General features: G+C 40.4%; 1 protein-coding gene across 1 annotated transcript in view; it reads left to right on the forward strand.

The window, feature by feature from the left end:
* The window catches only part of OMA1 (OMA1 zinc metallopeptidase), a 76,737-nt gene that overhangs the window by 34,443 nt on the left and 15,642 nt on the right, over positions 1-26,652 (forward strand). The window contains exon 8 of the mRNA XM_040978483.1: positions 11,878-12,027. Coding sequence (XP_040834417.1) covers positions 11,878-12,027 — 150 coding nt within the window. The remainder of the gene's footprint in view (positions 1-11,877; positions 12,028-26,652) is intronic.

Consider the following 26,652-nt stretch of genomic DNA (forward strand, 5'->3'; position numbering starts at 1 on the left):
TTATTTTTTTATTGGAAAGGCGGATATACAGAGAGGAGAGACAGAGAGGAAGATCTTCCTTCCGATGATTTACTCCCCAAGTGAGCACAACGGCCAATACTATGCCAATCCGAAGCCAGGAGCCTCTTCCGGGTCTCCCACGCGGGTGCAGGGTCCCAAGGCTTTGGGCCGTCCTCGACTGCTTTCCCAGGCCACAGGCAGGGAGCTGGAAGGGAAGTGGGGCTGCTGGGATAGAACCGGCGCCCATATGGGATCCCGGGCGTGCAAGGCGAGGACCTTAACCACTGCGCCACCGCGCCGGGCCCAAAAAACTCTTTTTCTTGAGATATTTTTATTGGAAAGGCTGATTTACAGAGAAAAGGAGATGCAGAGAGATCTTCCATTTGCTGGTTCACACCCCAGATGGACACAATGGCCGGAGCTAAGCCAATCTGAAGCCATGAGCCAAGAGCTTCTGCTGAGTCTCCCTCACAGATACAGGGTCTCAAGGCTTTGGGCCATCCTATGCTGCTTTCCCAGGGCACAAGCAGGGAGATGGATGGGAAGTGGTGCAGCTGGGACATGAACTGGTGCCCATATGGGATCCCATGGTCACAAGGTAGAGAATTAGTCAATTGAGCTGTCACACTGGGCCCTCTTAAAACTCTTAAAAGGTCATACATGAACCCTTTCCTGTGTACAAATATTTAAATCTTCCTGATGGGAAGTGCCAGTCAATTGCCAAAGGAGCAATGAAGTGTAGTGTTAATGTTTGAACTCTAAATTTGAGTATCTGCAGCACTAGAAAGAGCTCTATTGTGAAATTGAGGAAGCTATTTATCCTTTTTGTGCCTCAACTTGCTCATCCATGGGAAAAGGACAGTAATCACACGTTTCCTGAAGTCAGTGTAATTAAAGTCCTTAAGCTGTTCTTTGAACTGTCTCTTTTAAAATATCTGCTTGTTATTTCTTCTTACCTATTTTACAAATATCTCAGACTTACTGTATTCAATATTAGATCTTTGATGATTTCCCCTTGACTTACTTTTAGCCTTTTCCTCTTCTTCTTCTTCTTTTTTTTTTTTTAAAGATTTTATTTACAGGAAAAGCGAACAGCTGGGGTAAGGCCAGGTTAATGTCAGAAGCCTAGAGCTCTGCCCAGGTCTCCCAGGTGAGTGGGAGGAACCCTAGCTCTTGGGCCACTCTCTGCTGCTTTCTCAGGCACATTGGCAGGAAACTGGATTAGAAGTGAAGTAACTGGCACTCGAACCAGTGCCATTAGGAGTTGCTGGCATTTCAGGCAGTGGCTTAACCTACTGAGCCATAATCCTGGGCCCTACAGTCTCCCCTCCCTCATTAAATCTGTCATCTTTTCCTGCATTACTTGTGGAAAAATCTGGATACTATCATAGTTCTTCCCTTTTCCTCATTTTTTACATCAAGTTCTGGCAGTTCTGTCTATAAAATGAATCTCATGTTTCCCTCTTATCTATTAGCATCTTTTTTTTTTAAAGATGTACTTATTTTTATTTGAAAGATTTACAGAGAGAAGAAGAAAAAGAAGAAAAGAGAGAGAGAGAGAGAGAGAATTTGTCTACTGGTTCACTGCCCAAGTGGCAGTAACAGATGGAGCTGATCGAATCTAAAGCCAGTAACCAGGAGCTTCTTCTAGATCTCCCATACAGATGCAGAGTCCCAAAGCTTTGGGCCATTCTCTAATTCTTTTCCAGAGTATAAGCAGGGGATTGGATGGTAGATGAAACAGCTGGGAAACAAATTGGTGCCGATATGGGATGCCAACACTTGAAGATGGAGCATTAGCCTGGAACCATGGTGCTAGCCCTATTTAAGGAAATTTTAAAGTGGAAATTGGAAAGGTAAATTGTAATTATCCTGATGAAGTGTTAGTAGGGGAGTTTGGGCATTGCAAACAGCGTGCTCAAAGGCAAGAAAAACAGGCATTTTCCAGGAATTGAAAATTTCGCACAACTGAAGTATAGACCGATTCCCAAAATATTTCAAGAAAAGATTGAAAGGTATGCGGGAGTTTCTTTGTTGACAATGTTAAGGAATTTTTACTTTTTATAGTAGAGGTGTTAGGACTGTAGTCTTAACACTGACTTACAAACTGTTGCTGATGCGAGGCACTGCAGGCGAATCACTAAATCTCAAGTCTGTTTTCTAGTCTGAGCAGCGGAATCCTAACAGAAACTTCCTCAGAGGCTTATTTTTGGCTGCTCTGGGCCTGATTTGTCCTTTGCTACTCATGTCCTTTCGGGGGTCTTGATATATCAGATTCCCTTTGCTTCTTGCCGTTTAGTATTCAATAGACGTAATTCTCCTTCCCCAAATTCTCTCCTTCCTAGGCAGTCTTTGGATAAATAGTCTGGCTTCCTTTGTAGCTTGCTTAAAAGAGAGAAAGTGTATAGAACTGAGGACTCAGAACTGCCTGTGTGTGCCCTTGGAACTTCGGCTAGCTGTGATTTTCTCCAGAAATCAGCATGTGAACATTCTGATTTTATGTCACTCTTGTGAAGTTGGAAACTGGGAGCTGTTCCTGAGAGGCTGGTCTGTTTGTTCTGAACTTTCCCCCCAGATTTATGCGCTTTCAAGGCTAAGGAGCCCACAGCATGTAGAAAATGCACTCTAACCAAATTCCGAATGAGCCCCAGGATAGGCAGCTTGCACTGCTCTGCTACTCATTTAAGCATCTTTTGTATGGTTACATTTATGCAGGAGTTGTTTTTTTTTTTTTTAATTTGAAGGTGTTATATAAATTACCTGAATTATTGATATAGTTAATAATTAGGAGGAATAAGATGGTTATTAGCTGTCCAGAGATCTGACAGAAAGATGTTCTGTTTCATGTTTTACTTGTTGGTTATGTGTGTTCATTTTGTCACTGTAGATTTTTTTATTCTTTACGTTTAAATGCAGCTGAGCTATCCATTTTTATTTTTGAGTATACTTCTTAAGCTTAGAAAAGAAAAATAATTTCTTTTTTTAGAAAGATTTTTTTTTTAATTTCAAAGTTAGATATGTATAGAGAGAGGAGGAGAGATTGAAAGAAATATCTTCCGTCCAATGAGTTATTCCCCAAGTGACTGCAATGGCCGGTGCTGAGCCAATCAGAAGCCAGGAGCAAGGAGCTTTTCCCCGGTCTCCCACCCGCCCCGGTGCAGGATCCCAAGGCTTTGGGCCATCCTCAACTGCTTTCCCAGGCCACAAGCAGGGAGCTGGATGGGAAGAGGAGCTGCCGGGGTTAGAATTGGCGCTTGTATGGGATCCTGGCACATTCAAGGCAAGGACTTTAGCCACTAGGCCACAGCACCGGGCCCAAGAAAACTAATTTCATTCAGTGTTTCTAAACTGGGAGCAGGGGTGAGTATTTAGTGTAGTAGTTATGATGCTACTTTGGACACCTGCATCTCATGCTGGAGTGTCTAGTTCGGATCCCAGTTCCACTCCTGATTGAAGCTTCCTGCTAATGTGCACTCTGCCACCCTGGTGGGACACTTGAATTGAGTTCCTGGTTTTGCCCTGGCAGGCACCAGCTGTTGTACACACTTGGGAATGAACCAGTAGATGTGAGATAGGATATTCTCTCTCTCTGATCCTCAAATATATTTAAAAACATAAAAAGGGGGCTCATCACAGTAGCCTAGTGGCTAAATCATCGCGTTGCAGCCGCTGAGATTGCATATGGGTGCAGGTTCCTATCCTGGATGCCCACCTCCCACCCAGCTCTCTGCTTGTGGCCTGGGAAGGAGGCAGAGCACGACCCAAAGCTTTGGGACCTTGTACCTGCATGGGAGATCTGGAAGAAGCTCCTGGCTCCTGGCTTTGGATTGGCTCAGCTCCAGACATTGCGGTCATTTAGGGAGCGAACCAGTGGACAGAATATCTTTCTCTGTAAATCTCCCTTTCTGATGAAAATAAATCTTAAAAAATAATAATAGTAAAAAGGTAAGTGATTTAGGGTGAGTGTTTGGGGTAGCAGTTAAGACTCTAGTTGGGAACCTGCAACCCATAATGGAGTGCCTGGGTTTGAATATAAGCACTACTTTATTTCAAAGTTTTACTTTTATTTGAAAGACAGATTTACAGAGAGAGAAGAGACAGAGATGTTTTCTGTCCAGTGGTTCACTCCCCAAATGGCCACAACTGCTGGAGCCAGGAGCCAGGTGCTTTCTTAGGGTCAGTCTTCCATTTGGCTGCCAGGCCCCAGGACTTGAGCCACCTTCTGCTGCATTACCAGGCACATTGGCAGGGTCAGCTACACTTCAGACTCCAATTTTTTGTCAGTGGGCACCCTGAGAGGCAGCAGGTGGCCCAGAGAGCTGATCCCTTGCCTCTTACAAGGGAGACCTTGGCTCCTGAAAAGCTGGGGATCTCAGCAACGAGATCTGTGCGCCTCCTCTGTCTCTCAAAAAAGAAAGAAGAAGAAAAGGGAAAAAATAATCTAATGGATCCTCCAAGAGCACTGTTTTTTTTTTTTTTAATACTTTAAACTTGCTTTATTCCTTAGGTGAGAGAGAGAGCTCGTGTCTGCTGGTTAATTCCCTAAATGGCTGTAATGACTAGAACTGCACTGGATTTCCTTCAGGGACCCAGTTATCTAAGCCATCCGCTTTCTTCCGGGGGTTTGCATTAGCAGGAAGGAAGCAGCAGTTCTGAACTGGAGCCTGGAATTAAATTCTCCTGTGTGGGATGTTGGCCTCTAACTACTGAGCCAAATTCCTGCTCGCTCTGTGGTTTGGTTACAGAGACTGGTAAGGTATAGGGTATATGATAAAATTGCTGTTCACTGGGTAGGGGCCAAGGATAATAAATATTCCATAGTGTTTTTCAGAACCCTTGCAAGGAGGAATTTGTGTCTCTGGATGCTCTAGCAATGGTTTTGGGAAATTGCCTGCTGCTTTGCACAAGTAACTCTGAGATAACTTTGCCAATAGCTCCATCTAGTGAGGAAATTAGATAATGAGTGGTATCCCTTTTTCTTGCAGAAATAAGGGGACATTAAAAATCTCAAAATTATATAAAGTAGATTATATTATCATAAACCTTTAGAGTAGACTGGAACACTGTAGCTACTTTAATCTGCCTTATCCTTTCACAGGCAGGAAAAACAGTCTAAAGAGGTGAATTGCTTTGTTTAATAGCATTCACCTGGTTGTGGTAGCAGCCCCCTCCTCCGGGCTCTTTTTACGATTACTGTTCTGAGCCTACATCACAGAAAATTGACTGTCTTTTTGTTTTATTTGGGTTGCTGTTTTAGGTTTTTGTTTTGTAGGTTATTTAAGATGGAAAAAAACAGTGAATTTGGAGGACATCTTATTTAATGAGTGGTAAAGTAACTCTCCTCATGTGAACAGTACGCTGAGCATCTTATTTTGAACCTGTTTTTTTTTTTTTAACCTGGAGAAATAATATAGGATTTTGTGTATGTTTTCACATTTTATTTGCTGCAATTTGAGTTCTGAGTGTTATGATAAAACTTTACCTAAAGTAGAGAAAAATATGTAAACAGGAAAGCTAATTTAAAACCAAAGATAGAAAAAGATATATATACAAGAAACCCTATTGGAAACAGAATTTACTGTGCTGATTAACTGATTTTCTGGCAATCAAAATGTTTTACATGAACTATTAATAATGTCATTTCTTTTTGGGGGCACATGTTTTTGGTAAAAATAATTTTCTTTTTTAATGAGAGGCATTGGCAAGCCACTGAGATTTGTTTAGCTGAAGCCATCTCAAGACTGTCTCATTCAGTTAGAAAAAAGCCATTTTAAATTATTGACTGGAAAAATGTTGTTCAAAGAAGAAATGGGTTACAAAATAAAGGGAGTGATTTCATCAGCAGTTAGTGGAGAATTATGAATCTGTAAAAGTGGGTGAGACTGAAATGAACTGGTGTCTCGATAGGGGCTGATGGATTTAGTGCTGACACCCCCAATGCTGATATTGACAATGGTCATAATAATAGTACATTTTTTCATGTGCGTGGGCACTGCTCTGGGTGTTATGTTAAATCTGGTAATTGTTAAATTTCCCTAACAAACTCCTGATGTACATCATCATCTTATGAAAAGTAACTTGTCAAAGATCTCACAAATAGGTTTTTACTCTGTAAAATAGTTATGTTTATATTGGAAATGAAATATTTTATATTGTTTAAACCCACTAGAAAAATTTAATTTTCTTCAGTGTATGCCTAAAATAATTCTCATTTCAGTATTTGTTTTGGCCTGTTTGAGTCTCATCTTGTAATAGCTTCAGTTTGTTTTTTCTTGTTCCTTGCCCTTCTCAGAACTTTTGTCATATTTTCTGAGGTAATCATTTTATCTGCCACGTGGGACAAGTATAGGATATCAATGGCTTTCTAAAGACATTGAGGATTACTAATACCAGGGCCCACCTCCTGGATGGGTTGATGATTGGTAGCAGTTTTGTTGGAGTCTGTCTAGTGAACAGAAATAGCAAAATTCAGAGGTGCTTTTTGTTTTTTTAATAAAGATTTTTGTCTGCAATAGACTTTAACTTGGTATAGATCTATTTGTTCATTTTTTTCTAATATTCTTTTTTCTTTCAGAAATATCTGAATTATAACAACAGTTCTTTTAAACTGCTATCCTTTTTATGAATAGCATTTCCCATTGAGTTTCTAATTGAACGGTAGCAAATTCTTTGTCAGTTAGTATGCCCCTTTGTGCATGATAATGATATTGGTGTTATGGGCCTTCTGTACTTGTAAGTTCATGACATCATCACTTACAGTCGGTCAAACACAGTACCTTGCAGTGACCCTAGACACCAGTTGTTCACCAGAGAAAAGGTAGCGTTTATCATGCTTTCCCAAACTTAGCACATCGTAGCTTGATGATCCACTGCTCTAATTTCAGCTTTACAAGGGGATCTGAGATTCTGGGAGACTGAATTGTTGGCTCAGGGACATGAATTCAGGGTCAGACTGCTAGTGTTCGGACTGTGGCTCTGTCAGTCCACTAGCATTCTGACCTTGCACAGATTGTGTAGCCTCTGTGGGCTTTGATTTCCTCATATGATTGGTATAATGAGGCTACCAGTGATACTTCACGAAGTTGTCATGAGGGTCAAATGAGTTATTTACAGTATACTTGAGCAATACCTGATATATATCCAAAATATAAAAACTGGTATCTTGAACACATATGTATGGTTTTACAAGTCTGTTATCCCAGTTTACTGCCTTAAAACATGTCTCAGAACCAGTGTGTTTCACTGATGTACATTTTCTTTTGTTTTTCTGTCCAGTTCTGGCATTTCTAGTTTTGTTTAAAGAAAAAAGTTGCTTAGAAAAAGATTTATTTTTTATGTACTTCTAGAGTCTTGAATACACCACTTTCTTCTTGCCATTTTTGTTGAGGTGAGTTAGACTTTTGGTGAGCTGGATATTTATTTTACAAACATTTCATTAGGGTCTCTGTCAGTTTCTCTGTCTCTCTCTTTTGAAGATTTATCTATTTTATTGGAAAGTCAGATTTACAGAGAGAAAGATCTTCTGTCTGCTAGTTCACTCCCTAAGTGGCCACAGCGGCTGGAGCTGAGCAGGTCTGAAGCCAGGAGCCAGGAGCTTCTGAGTTTCTCACGTGAGTGCATGGTTCCAAGGCTTTGGGCCATCCTCGACTGTCTTCCCAGGCCACAAGCAGGAAGCTGGATGGGAAGTGGAGCAGCCAGGACAGGCACTGGTGTCCATATGGGATCCTGGTACATGCAAGGTGAGGACTTTAGGCACTGGGCTACCATGCCGGACACCCTAGTTCGTCATTTTTATTTTTGAGGTAAGAGCATTTAACCTAAGATCTATCCTCTTAAATTGCTGTGTGCTGCTCAGTATTGTTAATGTTATGTAGCTGACCTCTGAAACTTTCATGTTGTGTAACTTAGACTTTATGTCCATAGAGAGCAACTTCCATTTTTGCCTACACCAGGCACAGGCAGCTATTATTCTATTTCTATATGTGTGAATGCCTCATAAAAGTGAACTCATGAATTTCACTTAGATAAATGTCCTTAAGATTCACTTATGTTATCATGAATGACAAGGTTTTAGTTTAAATAATATTTTGTTTTAGAGACCAGTATTGTGGTGAACCAGGAGAAGCGACCACTGGCCTCCTGTATGGGAGCCCGTTTGTGTCCTAGCTGCTCCATTCTGATCCAGCTCTCTGCGAATGGCCTGGGATAGAAGTGGAAGATGACTCAAGTACTTGGGCCTCTGACACCAGGTGGGAGGCTGGGATGAAGTTCCTGGTTTCTTGTTTCAGCTTGGTTCAGCCCTAGTGTTGATGTGACTTTTGGAGTTGAATGAGCAGATGGAAGACTTCTCTTTCTCTCCCTCTTTCACTCTCCCATCCTCCTCCCCTCTTTCCTGTCCTCCCTCTTTCTCTGAAACTTTGACTTTCATATAAATAAATAAATCTTTTTTAAAAATTAATAAATTAATTATTTCATGATATAGTTCTAAAGGCTCTGGGACTTGCTTTTCCACTCTATCTCCACTGATTCCCCCTATTTTATTACAATAATATAGTCCATCAGAAAACAGTCGTAAGTCCATCATTCTGCTTGTTAAGTGTATCCTGACATTGTAGGTATTGACAGTGGCAGAGTTCAGCCTTCTGTTGTCAAGATGTATGTAACAGTTTAATTGGGAGTCCATCTTTGACTTGGAAGTAGAGATGCATATGGCATTGTATCTTCATGTCTTGATATGATAGTGTTTATTGTACAGTTCCTCTAGATGACCATTTGTACATGCATGTTTACCCATATATCTGTTGATTTTATATTTTGTGTGAAGGTTGCCTTTTATCAGAGAGAACCATGATATTTGTCCTTTGGGATTAGTTTGTTTTATTGAGCATAACGATCTCTAGTTGGGACCATTTGGTTGCAAATGGTAGAATTTCATTGTTTTTGCAATTAAATAAATATTAAAATTTTTTGTTTTATATCAATCCTCTACCATATTTTCTTAGTCCATTTAACTGTTTATAAATATTTAGGTTGTTTCTGCTCTTTTGCATGTTGTGAGTAATGCTATATTGAGTGTGGGATTATGTATCTCTCTTTGAGATTCCAGTTTCAACTCTTGGATAAATATCTAAAAGTGGGACTGTTGGATCATATAGTAATTCTATTTTTAATTTTTTGAGTGACCTCCATACTTTTTTGTGGTGGCAGTACTATTTTATATTCCTACAGTGCCCAAGGGCTCCAATTTCTTTTTATTGATATTTTGAGATTAGCCCTCCTATCATATGTGAAATGAGATCTCATTGTGACTTTTCATTGCATTTTCCTGATGATTTGTGGTATTGAATTTTTTTCAATGTTTGTTTTGGCTATTTACATACCTTTAATTGTTTATTTATGTTTTGTATTTGAGTTGTAGATGTTCTTTAGATGTTCAGGGCATTAATCCCTTATATAGAAGTGTTGTATGCAGATATCTTCTACTCCGTATGTTGCCTTGTGATTGTGTTAAGTAATTCCTTTGCTGTATAGGAACTTGATGTTGTCCATTTGTCTGTTGCTTTTGTTGCCTATGCTTCTGAAGTTATAGTTTTATTTTTAAGTCTTGAAGCCATTTTGAGTTGATTTTTAGATATGATGTAAGAGTTCAGTTTTATTCTTTTGCCATTGAACATCCAGGTTTCCCACCATCATTTGTTGAATATTTATTTAATCTCCCCAACTTGTATACTTGGAACCCTATCAATGATCTATGTATCAATGGATTTATTTTTGAGCTCTCTGTTCTGTCACATTGGTTTGATGGCTACCTTTATGCTAGCAATAACAAAGCCCATGTGAGCTTTGTAATATATTTTTAAAATTAAAATATGATACTTCTAGCTTTGTTATTTCTCAAGATTATTATTTTCCAAGATTGCTTTGGAGATTCAGTATTCTGTATGATTGTATGTGAATTTTAAGATTTTTTTTTTCTGTTAGTATTAAACATGGCAGATATTCTGATAGGGATTGGTCATGATTGCATTAAATCTTTAGATTGCTTTGGATTGTACAGACCTTTTAATAATATTAACCTTTTGGTCCATGAATATAGGAATTCTTTCCTTTTCAGTATCTTTCATTAATTTTTTTGTAGTTTTCGGTGAATAAATCCACCTCCTAGTTACTAAGTATTTTTTCTCTGTGATGCTGTTATAAGTGAGATTAAAAAAATTCCTTACTTGATAATTTGTTTTTACAGTATAAACATAAATCATTTTTATATGTTGATTTTATGTCTTGAACTTTATTGAATTAGTGTTTTCATTGATCCATTCATTTTATCTGTATGATAATTTTATTTATTTTATTTAAATTTTTTTGAATCTTTAAGATATTAAAATAAAATTTATTTTTAGTCTTAAGTATTTACACTGCTTGGATGTTGAATAAAATTTACTGGAATTTCAGCTTATTTTGTCTCTGTATTTCCAACATTAAAAAAATGTTTTAATGTTATTTGTTAAGAAATGATTTAGCCTGAATGTTAGCTAGCCACATCAGCTAGTTCCTGGCTTTGCCTTTGTAGGTATGACAGTTGCTGATTTCAGGCTTTTTGATAGCACAAAATACAGGGTAGTTTTAATCACAACTATAGTTTATGAGAAATAGAATTATTTGTTTTCCAGTTACTTTTTACAGCAAGATTAAGAAATGTGAATATGTTGAATAGACTTTTTTAGTATATGTGCTGCCGAAGTGAGCACAGAATAGACTTTTGAAAGTATTTATTAGTCACCTCATTGAAAGTTTAAAATAATTTTATTGTAAACATGGAACAGTGTAACATAGTTCAGAAGTGAAAGTCCCACTCTTACTTTGCTCTCAGCTACTTTAGTCATACTCCTAAGGCATTTATTGTTTAGTTCCTAAATAGCCTGTTAGAAATGTTCTGTGCATCTGGAAGAAAGTCTATTTGACTATGCAAAGAAGTGCATGGGCCTGGTGCGATTGCCTAGTGACTAAATCCTCACTCTGCAAGTCCTGGGATCCCATATGAGTGCTGGTTTGTGTCCCAGATGCTCCGCTTCCCTTCCAGCTCCCTGCTTGTGGCCTGGGAAAGCAGTCAAGGACGGCCCAAAGCCTTGGGACCCTGCACCCACGTGGGAGACCTGGAGGAAGCTCCTGGCTCATGGCTTCAGATTGGCTTAACTCTGGCCATTGTGGCCACTTGGGGAGTGAACCAGCAGACAGAAGGACTTTGTCTTTCCTTCTCTCTGTAAATCTGACTTTGAGGAAAAATAAATAAATCTTTTTTAAAAAAGCATAATGGAATTGTACATAGGTACACAAAGTCTATATATATCCTTTTTAAAAATTTTCAGTATTTTTATAATGTATTTTGAAATGGTTAAATATGTTTTTTTTTTTACATATGTACTTTTTTCAGTGTATTGGTATTCACGTTAAAACTGCAACCATGTTTCCTTTCTGCATGTTTAATTTAATGTCTCTAATTATTTTACTGATAGAGATTAGGAATAAAACTTCTTTGGTGCAATTTAATTTCATTATCATTTACAACCTTATTTTATGAGGACAGAAATTTTTAATTTGTTAGAAAGATTTCATTCTTGACACATGTTCTTAATATCTATCAATCTGAAAGTAGTGAATTATTTTGCGGTTGTGGGTTTATTATGAATGTTCTATGGGAGAATGGAAGAGGGAATTTTATTTCTGTGATACACATTGAATTTTTTTTAAACAGTGGACATATTTTACTTAAATCAGTATAATGATAGAAGCAGCAAAAATGTAGTGAGTTAGAGAAAATTTTTAGAAGTGTCCTCACTAACTAACATTGTTGTGTGCTCTTACTAATATTGGTTGTAGGCCTGTGTGGATGTAAGAGCCAGTTCAGTGTTTTGGCAGCAGATGGAATTTGCAGAGAGCCTCCATGGTCAGCCCAAGTTGCCAGAGTGGTTATCTACACACCCGTCCCATGGAAACAGAGCTGAGCATCTGGACAGGCTGATCCCTCAGGTAAGCTCACAATGAGCAGGGAAGGATTTTTTTTTTTTTAAACTATGTAGTTTATTTTGAATGCTGTTGTTTCTTTTGCTGTTTGTTGCTTGTAATACTATTAGTTCTTTTGCTTAGCCTGTCAGCTGTTTTCCTTACTAAAATCATGCATTATCATTTCTCACAGGGTCTGATTAAATAGTGAAATTCTATGTGTCCACAAGACTTTGGGAATGAATTACTGCATACAGTTGACATGTCTCAGTGGTGAAAATATAACATCTTTGATGTTAATTTTAGGTGATTTGCTAAAAGTTTAAAACTTAAAGCATAAGGTTTTCTGTTTCAACATAGTGACCATAATTCAGTCTTTTCCTGGATGATTTAAGCTTCTTGTTAAAAATGCCAGGTAATAAATTGTGTAGAACTTTTGGGTCAAATAAGTGTTTATTCCAGTTATTTTCTTAGGGAAAAAATGCATTAGTTTGCTTCCTCCTCTTTATAAGTTGAGCATACATAATCTGGCTTTTTAAAAAATAGCATCTATTAATGGGTCAAGCTGAGGCGGCTTTCTCCTAAGTAGTTTTCACTATCCTCTGGAAATCTTTTGATTTGTTACCATCACCCGTAATGTTTCTGTGGCTTCCATGTCAGCACAAAGTAGATGTCAAGGATCTCTGAGCTGGGTTCTGTGCTTCTGTCTCACTTAAATTTCATTTGCCAGCTGATTGTGAAAAACACTATTTAGGAACTTAGTAATTGGCATTGTGCTGCTTGCTATTCAGTTATAATATAGAAGCATCTTTCTGTGTAACTTCAAATTCAGGTAAGAATATATTGCATATCTATAAGCTTTTAAAATATATTCAAAAAAGGTTAGACGCAAGGAATAAGGCAGTCTGATATTTGCATATCTTTATGGTAGGTACAAATAAAATGACTTAACAGAGAGAGTAGAAATATAATGTCACGTGGTTAAAGGAGGAAGAATCTGCTTTTAGTTTCGAATAATAAACAAATACAAAATTTATTCATTTATTCATTTGATGAATATTGATCGTTTGTAATTCTGTGTTCTACGGTTTTTGTTTTTCTAGACCAACCATTCTAGTTAGGTAGCACAAATATCCCCAAAACATAAAGTATGTTATCACTGAGAAGCATGTTGGGAAAAATAAAGTCAAGGAAGGCCTTCTGGAACAGAATCTGGGGAGATGCAGGGGAATAGTCCTGTGGTGATTAAGTAGAACTTTTCAGGCTAAGAAAGTAGCTAAATATGCAGGAAACATGTTTGGTGTATTCAGAGAATAACAAAGATGACATTGAGGCTGAAAGCAATAAGAAAGGGTGCTAAGAAGGATGCAAGTTAGCCATAACAGATGTTCTACGTCATTCTAAGGACTTCAAGAGATTGAAGACGTTAGTGCAGGGTTTTGAATGTGGTATGTTGATCTGACTCATGTTTTACGGTGGTCACTGGGTTGCCTTGTGGAGTGGACTGCAGCAGGGCAAGGGTGGAGTAAAGGAATGATTTTGAGAAGCTCTCATTGTAATCTTGATAAGAGATTGTAGTGGTTTGTACTAAGGTATCTGTTAGTAGAAAAATAGTGAGATTCTGGGTCTGTTCTCATCAGATCTTATCAGTACAGGGGAATGGAGATGGTCATTTCATGTCACCTTAGACATCCTTGACTGGGTGAAGAATGTTCTGAGGCTATTGCTTGAGTGGTCTTGATTTGGCTTTGTTGTACCAGAGGGATTGAGCTTAGTGATCTAGTCTGGGAGCCCCCTAAGAAACTGCACCAGGGAGGTCTTCAGACCTGGCTCCGATAGGTGTCAGTTGGAGCAGGACCTGTCCCAGCTTACCCCCTATATTACCCTACATATGTGCCAAAGGGTTCACCTGCTTCAGTAGTCCTGCCCTCAGCCTTGGCTCTCATGCAAACTGGCAGATGTTACAGCCTAGCCCAGCCTTGCCCAGGCCCAGCCCTCATGTACACTAGCAGATACTATGGCCAAGTGGGGGCAACCCCAAAGAACCCCTACCAGGGCCACTTCCAACCTTGGCTTTTGTGAGCACCACTGTGTACTGCAGGCTAGCCCACCCAGAGCCTGTCCCCAGCATTGGCTCTCGCTGGCAGGTGCTATGGCTTAGCACAGCCCAGTCTGCTCCTTGCCCTGGTTATTGCCAGTGAGTGCTTCACCCTAGCCCAGCCTGACCTATTCCCAGCTCTGGCTTTTGCACACACTAGTGGGTACTGTGGCCTAGTCAGGGAGATCTTAAAGAACCCTTGTCAGGCCCACCTCCAGCTCTAGTTCTGAAATGTACTGGAGGATGCTCTGACCTATTCTCGCCCAGCTGACCTCCAGCAAAAACTCTTGCATGCACTTTGAGGTGCTATAGCCTGGTTGGAGCAACCCGAAGAACCCCGACTAGCTTACCTCTAAACACGGTTCTCACAAGGATCAGCAAGTGATGCCACCTAGCCTGGCCTCGTCTACCCCAGCCATTGTGCATGTAGGTTGGTGCACTGGCCTGGCCTGAGGAGCCCTCCAGATTTCTGCTTTGAGCCACCCTATCTCAGCTTCCTCTCTTACATGTGGGTGCAGTAGCCTGTTCTGTTGAAGCTCCCAGAAGCCATTTTATACATGTCCCTCAGTGGCCCCGTTCCTATCTGTTCCTAGTTCCACAGGCCTGCTCCCACCCCTCCCCAGCGCATTGCAGTGGCATTGACAGTGAGGCAGCACCAGCCAACATGCACCCACTCTGTCATGAGTACATAGCAGGTACTCTGTCCCCCCCCCCCCCCGCCCAAATCCTTAACAAAACAAAACAAAACAAAACAGTAGCTATCTATGCTGACACACTGGTATGATTAACACAGAGTTGGCATTGTCAAGCCAGAATACCAGCCAACTATTGGCTGCTTTTCTCCTAGCAGTATAGCGCTTGCCTAGGTACAAGGCAACAAGGCAGTTGCCTACAGCTAGGGTTCATATTTACTCTTAACATGAAGATTAAGTATTTCATGAAGGAACAGCAGTAAACTTTACCTGATACAGTATATACTGATCACTCACATTAATGGGGCAGTATAAGCCTGAGACAAAATGTATTTCATCAGTAACTGATTTGAACTGAGGCTCCCTGACTCTAGACCCAAGACCCAGGGACCTTCAAGCACTCTTCTAAGATCCTATAGTATCTCTAAAGCCATAATAGCTGCATAACTTTCTCTTGGAATTTTTGTTCTTTTTACTAAAATTCTAAAAATATTATTTGCTTGAACTGGATGAATTATTTCCAACTTTTATCTGAATCCTTTCTTAAATTCTGTGTGGTCATTTCATCAGATTACTGAGGATCTTTAAAGAAGCAAGAATGATGCTTTGGACAAGTTAATAGTAATGAATTGATTAGTGCGTATGAAGAAAAATGGTTGGAGAAACAGGTGTTATTTGAAAAGCAATGATGGTGCCCGGCGCGGTGGCGCAGTGGTTAAGGTCCTCGCCTTGCACGCCCGGGATCCCATACGGGCGCCGCTTCTTTTTTTTTTTTCAAGATCTTTTTTCTTTTAATTTTTAAAAATATTTATTTTATTGTATATGGGAAAGACAGATATACAAAGAGAGACAGGCAGAAAAATCTTCCATCTAATTGTTCATCCTCCAAGTGGCTGTAATGGCTTGAGCTGAGCCAATCCAAAGCCAGGAATCAGGAGCTTCCTCCAGGTCTCCTGTGTTCATGCATGGTCCCAAGGCTTCGGACCATCCTCTACCACTTTCCAGGTAGCAGGGAGCTTATTTTTTTCCATTTGTTTGGTTTCACTGTCTGTTAATTTTTCCTTCTGTACCTTCTTTGAGCTTGTTACAGTTTTCCACAAAGTGACTCATGTCAGATAACTTTACTCTTTCCTGTTTTCTTCTTGAGGATATTCTTCCAGGACACTGCCATTCCCCTTCCCTCTCCTTCTCTCAGTAGGTGCTGGCTTCCTGGCATTGTTCCACTGCTGATGAACCAGGATTCCTTTGCCTTTTCTTGAATGACATGCTAAATTTTTTCTTGTCTTACTCTTCTGTTTGTGGCATGTATCTTATGGTCATTTCTGTAGAAAGGATGTGTAGAAGAAAAAAATCTTGATTCACTTCTGTAACTTGATAATTTACCTGAACAATTCCAAAATGAAAATCACTTTTCTGTAGAATTTACAAAGGGAATTCTGCTATTCCATTTTTTAAAAGTGAAGACAAGTGTTTTTTTTTTTTAAAGGAATGTTTTATTGGTTCATTTGACAAGCAGATTGATCACACACACACACACACACACATGCAAGTACACAGAGAGGTAGGAAGAGAGACAGACAGATATGAGTGAACAAGAGATTCGAGAGATAGAGAAACCAATGTTTTATCTACTGTTCCACTCCCCAAGTTCTCTGAACAGCTAATCTGGGCCAGGCTAACCCAGGAACTCAGGATCCCTTCTAGGTCTCCCACATAGGTAGCAAGGAACCCAAGAACTGGGCCAGTATTCGCTGTCTTCCCAAGTGCATTACCAGGAAACTGGGTCACAAGCACAGTGGCTGTGTTTCCAGTTGACACTGCATTACGCAGTCCACTGTACCAAAATATGTCTCAGGATTAAAGTTTTTTTTTTTTTTAATTTAACTGTGTTAGAAAAATAAATACAATAGATGTTTTTGGGTTTCAGGTTATAAAATTTTCAAAATGTTTTAAAGGTGAAGAGAGGTTTAAGGAAGTGGGACTAGGAGTGGTCAGGTGTCCTCATCCTCAGACTTTGCAGTGCTTAGAGAATGAAGATACCAAGATCCAAGTGAGTTGAGTGTGTGGTGTGGTTGGGGTGCAGCGAGTTGAGAGACCCTGTCAAGGAGGTTTGAATGTATTTTTTGGTCAGCATTTTTACCCAGCTGTTGTCGGTGATACGAATATCTGTTCTTATGGTAGGTAAAATGAATTGACCTTCTCAGACCCCTGGCAGGCGTCTATACTCATACATGAACACCAAGAGCAAAACAAAAATAAAAACTACAAACACAGCACTTTAAAATGGAGAGATATGCTGATCTCCAATTTAACTAGTCTTTAGTTGTTGGTGATATGACAAAATTAGGTCCATATTAAAGAAATGGCAAACAGTTGAGGAACACTATCTCATTAAACAGCTTCCCTGATAGAGTAGATTTTTATTGCTAGGTGAAAAATTTGAAATAGAGGTTATGTTTCTTGCCCAGGATTACATAGGTAGCAGCAAATAGCAGAATAGGAAATAAAAAAATACTTCAGAAAGTTCAAGGAAAAATGGAATTAAAAGACAATGTGTTTCCCCAAATTTTTTTGAGGATCCCCTGTGTTCGTTGATGTGTGTCTTTGTTGTTTAGCAAAGTATTAGAGGTATTATGGGAAAAATCTCGGGGAATATTAATCTTGCTAGTGGCATCACAGCCACCACTTGCACCTGCCTCATTTCCAGAGCATTTGATTGACTAATTTTTTGATCACTCACCATTTTGTTGATTGATTTTTTTCTTTTTTTTTTTTTTTTTTTTTTTATTGTTGCTTACATTGTATTATGTAGTACAGTTTTATAGGCGCTGGGGATTCCCCCCACCCCTCCCATACCCCTCCCCCCATGGTGGATTCCTCCACCTTGTTGCATAACCATAGTTCAAGTTCAGTTGAGATTCATTGCTTGCAAACACATGCCTAGCATAAAGTTCAGCGTCTTATTGTCCAGATAAGTTCAGTGGCCTCTTGGGGAGACCTTCTATGGTCTGAAGATAGAACTAACAGAGTAAAGATCCGGTCAGTTAAAAGCCCCAACAAGGCCTCAGTATCAATATACAACATTATGGAATTAATTGACATAGTAATGGGTAGACAATATGTTAAAAATAATGCAAGTTCCATTCTTCGAAACATCTGGGTTGAGACAGTATCAATGACAGGTTCAAAAAATAACCAACAACCAAACAATAAATTACAGGTTAAATCAAGGCAAACATGTGGTATCTAATCTTTTGGGATTCACTCATTTCCCTTAGCATTATAGTTTCCAGTTGTGCCCATTTAGCCACAAAGAACTGCATTTTGTTTTTTTTAATAGCTGAGTAGTATTCCATGGAGTAGATGAACCAAAGCTTTCTTATCCAATCTTCTGCTGATGGGCATTTCGGTTGCTTCCATGTTTTTGCAATTACTGATTGTGCTGCAATGAACATAGGGATGCATGTTGGTTTGTCGTAAAACAGGTGTTTTGGATATATTCCTAGGAGTGCTATTGCTGGGTCATATGGTATGCAGATTTTGAGTTGTTTGAGTGTTCTCCAGACTGATTTCCATAAAGGCTGTACCAATTTGCAGCTCCACCAGCAGTGGAGTAGGGTTCCCTTTTCCCCGCATCCTCGCCAGCAAGCGTCGTTGGTGTTCTTGTTTATGTGGGCCAATCTTACTGGTGTTAGGTGGTACCTCATCGATGTTTTAATTTGGATCTCCCTTATTGCTAGGGAGCTGGAACATTTTTTCATATGTTTGTTTGCCATTTGGACTTGTTCCTTTGTGAAATGTTTGCCCATTTCCCGTGCCCATTTCTTGAGTGGTTTGTTTGTTTTGGTTTTTTGGTTGTTTTGAAGTTCTTTGTATATCCTGGAAATTAGCCCCCTATCGCCTATATCGTGTGCAAAGATCTTCTCCCACTCTGTGGGTTGCTTTTTTACTTTGTTGATTGTTTCCCTTGCTGTACAGAAGCTTCTTAGTTTGATGAGGTCCCATTTGTTTATTCTGTTCTCAACTGCTATTGCTTTTGGTGTCCTTCTTAGAAAGTCGGAACCTACTCCTAGGTCTTGCAGGGTATTTCCTACATTTTCCTGCAAGAGTTTGAAGGTTTCTGGATGTAGGTTTAGGTCTTTTATCCATGTAGATTGGATCTTGGTGTATGGTGATAGATGTGGGTCTATCTTTTTGTTTCTACAGGCTATCAGCCAGTTGTCCCAACAACATTTATTAAAGAGGCCTTCCCACTTGCTTGAGTTGTCATTGGTCTTTTTGTCAAAGATTAATTGGCTGTATTTGTGTGGGTTCCCTTTTGGTGCTTCTATTCTATTCCATTGATCTTCCTTTCTGTCTTTGTGCCAGTACCAGGCTGTTTTGATAACCACTGCTCTATAGTATGTCCAGAGGTCCGGGATTGTGATTCCCCCTGCTAACTTCTTATTTTTCAGGATGGTTCTAGCTATTCGTGGTTTTTTGTGTTTCCAGATGAACTCTTGAATCATTGTATCCAGTTCCGTGAAGAATGTTTTGGGCAATTTGATTGGAATTGCATTGAAAATGTATATTGCTTGTGGTAGTATAGACATTTTAATGATATTGATTTTGCCTATCCAGGAGCACGGGATGTTATTCCATCTTTTGAGGTTTTGTTCAATTTCCTTTTTAAATAGTTTGTAGTTTTCTTCGAATAGGTCTCCTACGCTTTTGGTTAAATTTATTCCCAAATACTTCATACTTCTCTCTGCTATTTTGAATGGTATCCTGTTGGTTAGATCTTCTTCCATCTTGGTGTTATTTGCGTACACTATGGCTGTTGATTTTCGTTCGTTAATTTTGTACCCCGCCACTCTGCCAAACTCTCGTATAAGTTCTAGCAGTTTCTGTATTGAGTCTCCTGGTTTTTCTATGTACAGGATTATGTCATCTGCATATAGTGAAAGCTTGACTTCTTCGTTTCCTATACGTATGCCTTTGATTTCTTTTTCTTGTCTTATGGCCTCTGCAAGTACCTCTAGGACTATGTTGAATAGCAGTGGTGATAGCGGGCACCCTTGTCTTGTTCCAGATCGCAGTGGGAAGGGTTCTAGCTTTTCTCCGTTCAGTATGATACTGGCATTGGGTTTTTCATAAATTGCTTTGATTATGTTGTGGATTTTCCCATCTATGCCTACTTTGGCTAGAGTTTTTAGCATGAAGAGGTGTTGGATTTTGTCGAAAGCTTTTTCTGCATCTATTGAAACTATTATGTGGTTCTTGTTTTGCAGTTTTTGGATGTGGTTTATAACATTTATGGATTTCCAAATGTTGAACCATCCCTGCATTCCAGGGATGAATCCTACTTGATCCGGATGAATGATCTGTCTGATGATTTTTTGAATTCTATTGGCTAGGATTTTGTTGAGAATTTTAGCATCAATGTTCATCAGAGAAATAGGTCTGTAGTTTTCCTTCTCTGATGGTTCTCTGTCCGGTTTTGGGATTAAGGTGATGTTGGCTTCATAGAATGAGTTTGGGAGGGTTGCTTCCTCCTCTATTGTTTTGAAGAGCTTGTAGAGGATTGGGGTTAGTTCTGTTCGGAATGTTTTGTAGAATTCTGTAGTGAAGCCGTCTGGGCCTGGGCTTTTTTTCGTTGGGAGATCTTTGATGACTGTTTCAATCTCTACCTCGGTTATGGGTTTATTTAATTCTGCAGTTGCCTCCGGACTGAGTTTTGGTAAGTGGTGGGAGTCCAAGAACTTTTCTATTTCTTGGTGGTCCTCAAATTTGTGGGAGTACAGTTCTTTGTAGTAATTTCTAATTATTTTCTTAATGATTGCAGTGTCTGTTGTTATGTTGCCTTTTTCATCTTTAATGCTATTGATTCTCACTTTCTCTTGTTTTTTTTTTGGTCAATCGGGCCAGTGGAGTGTCTATTTTGTTTATTTTCTCAAAAAACCAACTTTTTGATTTGTTGATTTTATGTATAGTTTTTTTGATTTCTATTTGGTTTATCTCCTCCCTTGTTTTGATGATTTCTTGTTTCCTATTGTGTGTGGGACTCTTCTGCTGCTGTTTTTCCAGATCCTGGAGGTGTGAGGTTAGTTCCTGTATTTGGCGTCTTTCTTGGGCCTTGACATGGGCTCCGATTGCGATGAATCTACCTCGTAGCACTGCTTTGGCGGTGTCCCACAAGTTTTGGAATGTAGTATCAGAGTTTTCATTGGTTTCCATAAATTTATTGATCTCATCTTTAATTTCTTCTCTGACCCATTGTTCGTTTAATAGCATATTGTTCAATTTCCAAGAGTGCCTATACTTCCTGGGGAGTTTTGAGTTGTTGATTTCCAGTTTCATCCCATGGTGGTCTGAGAGGGTACATGGTATGATACTAATGTTTTGGAAGTTGTTTAGACTCGCTTTATGTCCTATCATATGGTCGATTCTGGAGAAGGTGCCATGCACCGCTGAGAAGAAGGTATAGTCTGTGGCCTTAGGATAAAAAGTTCTATATATGTCTACTAAGTCCAGTTGTTCTATTGTTTGTGTGAGCTCTGTTGTTTCTTTGTTGAGTTTTTGTTTCGTAGACCGGTCCATTGTTGTTAGAGGTGTGTTGAGATCGCCTACAAGAATTGTGCGGGTGTCTATGTCTTCCCTTAAGTCTGTAAGTAATTGCTTTACGTAAGTAGGTGCATTAAGATTCGGTGCATAAACATTAATGATGGTGATTGCTTCTTGATGGATCATTCCTTTCACCAGTATAAAATGGCCTTCCCTGTCTCTTTTGATGTTAGTTAGAATGAAATCTATCTCGTCTGAAATTAGGATAGCTACCCCAGCTTTTTTTTCTCGTCTATTGGCGTGAAATATCTTTTTCCATCCCTTCACTTTCAGTTTCTTTGCATCCTTTCTGGTTAGATGCGTTTCTTGTAGGCAACAGATGGTTGGGTCTTGTTTGATGATCCATTCTATTAATCTCTGTCTTTTGATTGGTGAATTTAGACCATTTGTGTTGAGAGTTAAAATTGAGAGGTTGCAATTTTGCCCTGCCATGTGATTGTGTTGTGTGTGTGTTGTTGCCTATGTAATTGTCTTGTTGGTGCGGCCTTTAGTTTGGAGACCTTCTTATTTGCCAACTTTGTTTGTGATTTGCCTCCTTTTTGTCCGGGACTAGCGCATTTCTAAGGAGACTTTGCAGAGCTGGTTTTGTGTAGACATATTCTTCTAGTTTTTCTTTGCTATTGAAGTATCTGATTTCGTTCTCATATACAAATGAGATCTTTGCTGGGTAGATTATTTTTGGTTGACAGTTGTTTTGTTTCAGGACTTGGAAGATCTTTGTCCATTCTCTCCTTGCTTGTAGGGTCTCTTCGGAGAAGTCAGCAGTGATTCTGATGGGTTTTCCCCTGTATGTGATCTTTTCTCTACTTCGTACTTGTCTCAGGATTCCTTCTTTGTCTTCATTGGAGTAGAACTTGAGCACCGTGTGTCTGGGTGAAGATCTCTTTGGATCATGTCTGTTGGGAGTTCTCTGTCCATCCTGTATGCGGGGTGGATTCGTGTTCCAAGTATTTTGGAAGTTTTCCTGTATAATTTCATCGAGCACTGCTTGCATCCCAGATTCTCTTTCTACTCCCTCGGGGAGGCCGATGATCCGAATATTCAATTTTCTAAGGTAATCCTTCATCTCTTGCATCATTTTATTAGTTTTGCTGAGGTTTGTCTCCAGCTGTTTAATTCGCTGGGCACTTTCATTTTGTGTGTCTTCTGTTTCAGAGATCCTTTCCTCTGCCGCATTTATTCTGTTGATGAGGCTTTCAATCTTATTATCTTGGGCATCCAGTTTGGTTTTGATTTGTTGTATTTCGGTGATTATGCGGTTCTGGAGGTCTTCCAGCTTTGTGTCCACGTCTCTGAGAGAGTTTAGCATTATTTTCATCAATTTCTTTGTTGGTAACACTTCCATGTCTTCATCTCGTATCGTCGATATTGATAATGGCTTTTGGCCCTTGTTTGGTGGGGTGCTGGCTCTTTCATCTGGAGCACAACTCTTTCTGGTGGTTTTTCCCATTGCGTTGGTGTATTCTGGTGAGGCAAATGGACCCGTGTGTTGAGGGGCTGTCAGGTGCTTTCCTGTAGAGATTGGAGCCTGTAGGCGTGGTGTTGCCGGGCGTGGTAATTTTCAAGGCACCGTTGGTGCGTTCTCAGGGCCCGGGGCTGTAGAGCACCACCTTGGGGGCCCAGTGGATTCCAGGCACACTCTGGGCACCTCTTCTACAGGTGTGACACCCCAGGGCGTGGAGGGATGGAGGCGCTCTCTGGGTGTGCTCCCTTCACGGGAATCCGCAGGGCGTAGAAGGTTTTATGTGCTTTCTCCCTGCGTTCTCCGTGTCAGGGACTGCAGGGTTTTTCAGAGCCCACCTGGTGCGTCTCCCACACACGGGACTGTGGGTGAGGCACTTTCCAGGCGTGGCTCTTGTGCAGTGAATCCACCACTCGTGGTGTGTGGGTGTTCAGAGCCCCTGCTCCCGTGTGGCTCCCCCACACAGGCCCTTAGCGGAGGAGTGGCCCAGGTGCCCTGTTATAATGACTTCACGGCGGCAGGTTCGCACCGTGTCAGTTTGGTGCAGGAGTTCTCCTGACACCTGGCACCTGCGCTACGGAGGTGCTGCTGCTGCAGGCGGGGCGCCCAGCCCGCTCGGTGCGGCGTTCAGAGTCCTCCTGGTGGTTTCACGCACTCACCAGGCAGGATGTGGGGGACTCCAGACCCTCGCCAGCTACCTCTGCGCACCGAGCCGCACTGGTCCCCTCAGCGCAGGAAGGGCGCCGCTTCTAATCCCGGCAGCCCCGCTTCCCTTCCAGCTCCCTGCCTGTGGCCCGGGAAGGTAGTCGAGGACAGCCCAAAGCTTTGGGACCCTGCACCCACGTGGGAGACCCAGAAGAGGCTCCTGGCTTCGGACTGGCATAGCATCAGCCGTTGTGCTCACTTGGGGAGTGAATCATTGGATGGAAGATCTTCCTCTCTGTCTCTCCTCTCTGTATATCCGCCTTTCCAATAAAAAAATAATAAAAATAAATCTTTAAAAAAAAAAAAAGAAAACCAATGATGAAGGAAAAGATGGGAAATGTTTTTTTTTTCTAAAAATAAGCTATTCTATTTCAAAACTTAATTTGAAAACCTCATATAAATTTTTTATATTTCCCACCCCAAGTGATTAAATTCAATTTGAAAGTAATAAAACTGTACTACAATATTGGGACTAATTCAGTGGTTGAAGTGAAACTGATAGTTAGTGCAAGGGTATATTGTTAATTAGAATACATAGTCATAATTCAAAGGAATTCCCTACTACCGTAGTTCTAATTTTTGTAATGAAAGAAAGCAAATCATTTCAGAACTATTGAAACCATTTGAACAGAACCCTCAGAGCATGTTCTATTTCGGGGACCTGGTATGACATTGTGTGGCCAACCCCGTCCCCACGTACTGATGTTGTTAGCATGCTGGATGTGGCTTCTGCCCTTCTTTCTCCCCTTCACCCAGATACAGGAAGAAGAAAAAGAAAATTGGAAACAATGATCTCATGCAGTTTCCTCTATTCCTCAGCCCTTCCCACCCTAATCAGTGCTTCTCATGAGTGTGCATCTTTCTCAACTATGTAAACATCATCAAAAATAAAATTAAAAAAAGAGAGAGCAAATCCTCAGATAGTATATGAATTACGTTAATCTGTATATGTAGTATATTTAAAAGACTATTTAAAATTTTTTTTAAGATTTTTTTTTCTTAAATGAGTGTGGTGCTGTATTCTACCCAAAGTTCCTGTGCTTTGACTTAGCTGACAATGTGGCCTGAGTTTTAAATGTCTCAAAGGTGGCTGGGAGTACGGGACAGACTGCAGACAAGCCTAGGCCAGATGTGATTTCAGAGTCACTCCCAAAGAACTGATAACTAAACTGGTGAAAGTGGTGTGTATCTCTATAAGACATAGGCATAGGCAAAGACTTAGAAAAGATGCTGAAAGCTCATGCAGTTAAAGCCAAAATGAAACAAATGGGACTGCATCAAACTCACAAACTTCTGCATAGCAACGGAAATGGTCAAAAAGTGACTAGACAACCAATAGAATGGGAGAAAAATCTCTGCACACCACAGATAGGGGACTAATATTCAAGATAATATGAAGAGCTTCAGAAACTCGACACTAGCAAGACAAACAACCCTGTTAAATGGTGAAGGACATGAGCAGATACATATGTATATATGTAATTTTTAAAGATTTATTTATTTTTATTGGAAAGGCAGATATACAGAGAGGAAGAGAGACACAGAGGAAGATCTTCCATCCAATGGTTCACTCCCCAAGCGGACACAATTGCTGGAGCTGAGCCAATCAGAAGCCAGGAGCCAGGAACTTCTTCCTGGTTTCCCACACAGGTACAGGCTTCCAAGACTTTGGACCACCCTCGACTGCTTTCCCAGGCCACAAGCAGGAAGCTGGATGGGAAGTGAGGCTGCCAGGATTAGAACCAGCACTCATATGAGATCTTGGTGCATGCAAGTTGAGGACTTATAGCCACTAGGTTACCATGCCGGGCCCAGGCAAATACTTTTCAAAAGATAAAACTCAAATGGCTAATAGATACATGATAAAGTACTCAGGTTCTTTAGCTATTAGGGAACTGCAAGTAGAACCACGTTGAGGTTCCACCTGACTCTGGTGATATTGGTCCACGTTTGGAATTCCATTAACAACATCTCTTGATGGGAATATAAACTAGTGCAACCACCATGAAAGTCAATACGGGGAGTACTCAGACAACTGAGAATTGACCTACTGTGTGACCCAGTCGTCCTACTCCTGGGAATATGTGCAAAGGAAATGAAAATGTATGTGAGGGGCCCGGCGCGGTGGCGCAAGTGGTTAAAGGTCCTCGCCTTGCACGCCCGGGATCCCATATGGGCGCCGGTTCTAATCCCGGCAGCCCCGCTTCCCTTCCAGCAACCTGCCTGTGGCCTGGGAAAGCAGTCGAGGACGGCCCAAAGCTTTGGGAACCTGCACCCACGTGGGAGACCCGGAAGAGGCTCCTGGCTTCGGATCGGCATAGTATCGGCCCGTTGCGCTCACTTGGGGAGTGAATCATCGGACGGAAGATCTTCCTCTCTGTCTCTCTTTTCTGTACATCCACCTTTCCAATGAAAAAATAATAAAAATAAATCTTTAAAAAAAAAATAAAAAAAAAAAGAAAATGTATGTGAGACAGAGACCTACAACCCTATGTTTATAGTAGCACAATTCATAATTGAGAAAACATGGAATCAATCTAGATGCGTGTCGACAAAGGAACAAAAAAGAAATTGTGGTACATCTGCCCTATGTAATAGTAGTCAGCCATAAAAAGAACAAAATCCTGCAGTTTACCAGAGGATGGCCCCAACTGGAAACCATTATCTGAGTAAGAAAACCCAGTCCCAAAATGACAGATATGCTGTGTTCTCTCTCATGTGAGATGGCCTTTGTGCAAAGTGAAAAATAGATACAATTAAATAAATATGTACATATATTCCCATAAATGGACTATATAACAGAGACTAGCATACTGGAAAAAACTTCGCAGTATATATCTACTCCCAAATAAAAGCAGACTGCCAATGAAACATTTAACTATACCTTTACAGGGTTTGGCGCAGTAGCCTAGCAGCTAAAGTCCTCGCCTTGCAAGGACTGGGATCCCATATGGGCACCAGTTCTAATCCCAGTGACCCTGCTTCTCATCCAGTTCTCCGCTTGTGGCCAGGGAAAGCAGTTGAAGATGGCCCAAGGCTTTGGGACCCTGCACCAGTGTGGGAGACCCAGAAAAGTCTCCTGGCTTTGGATT

Source organism: Ochotona curzoniae, unplaced genomic scaffold (genome assembly GCF_017591425.1).
Source record: "Ochotona curzoniae isolate NIBS_2020 unplaced genomic scaffold, NIBS_Ocur_1.0 contig_291, whole genome shotgun sequence".
Lineage (NCBI taxonomy): Eukaryota > Metazoa > Chordata > Mammalia > Lagomorpha > Ochotonidae > Ochotona > Ochotona curzoniae.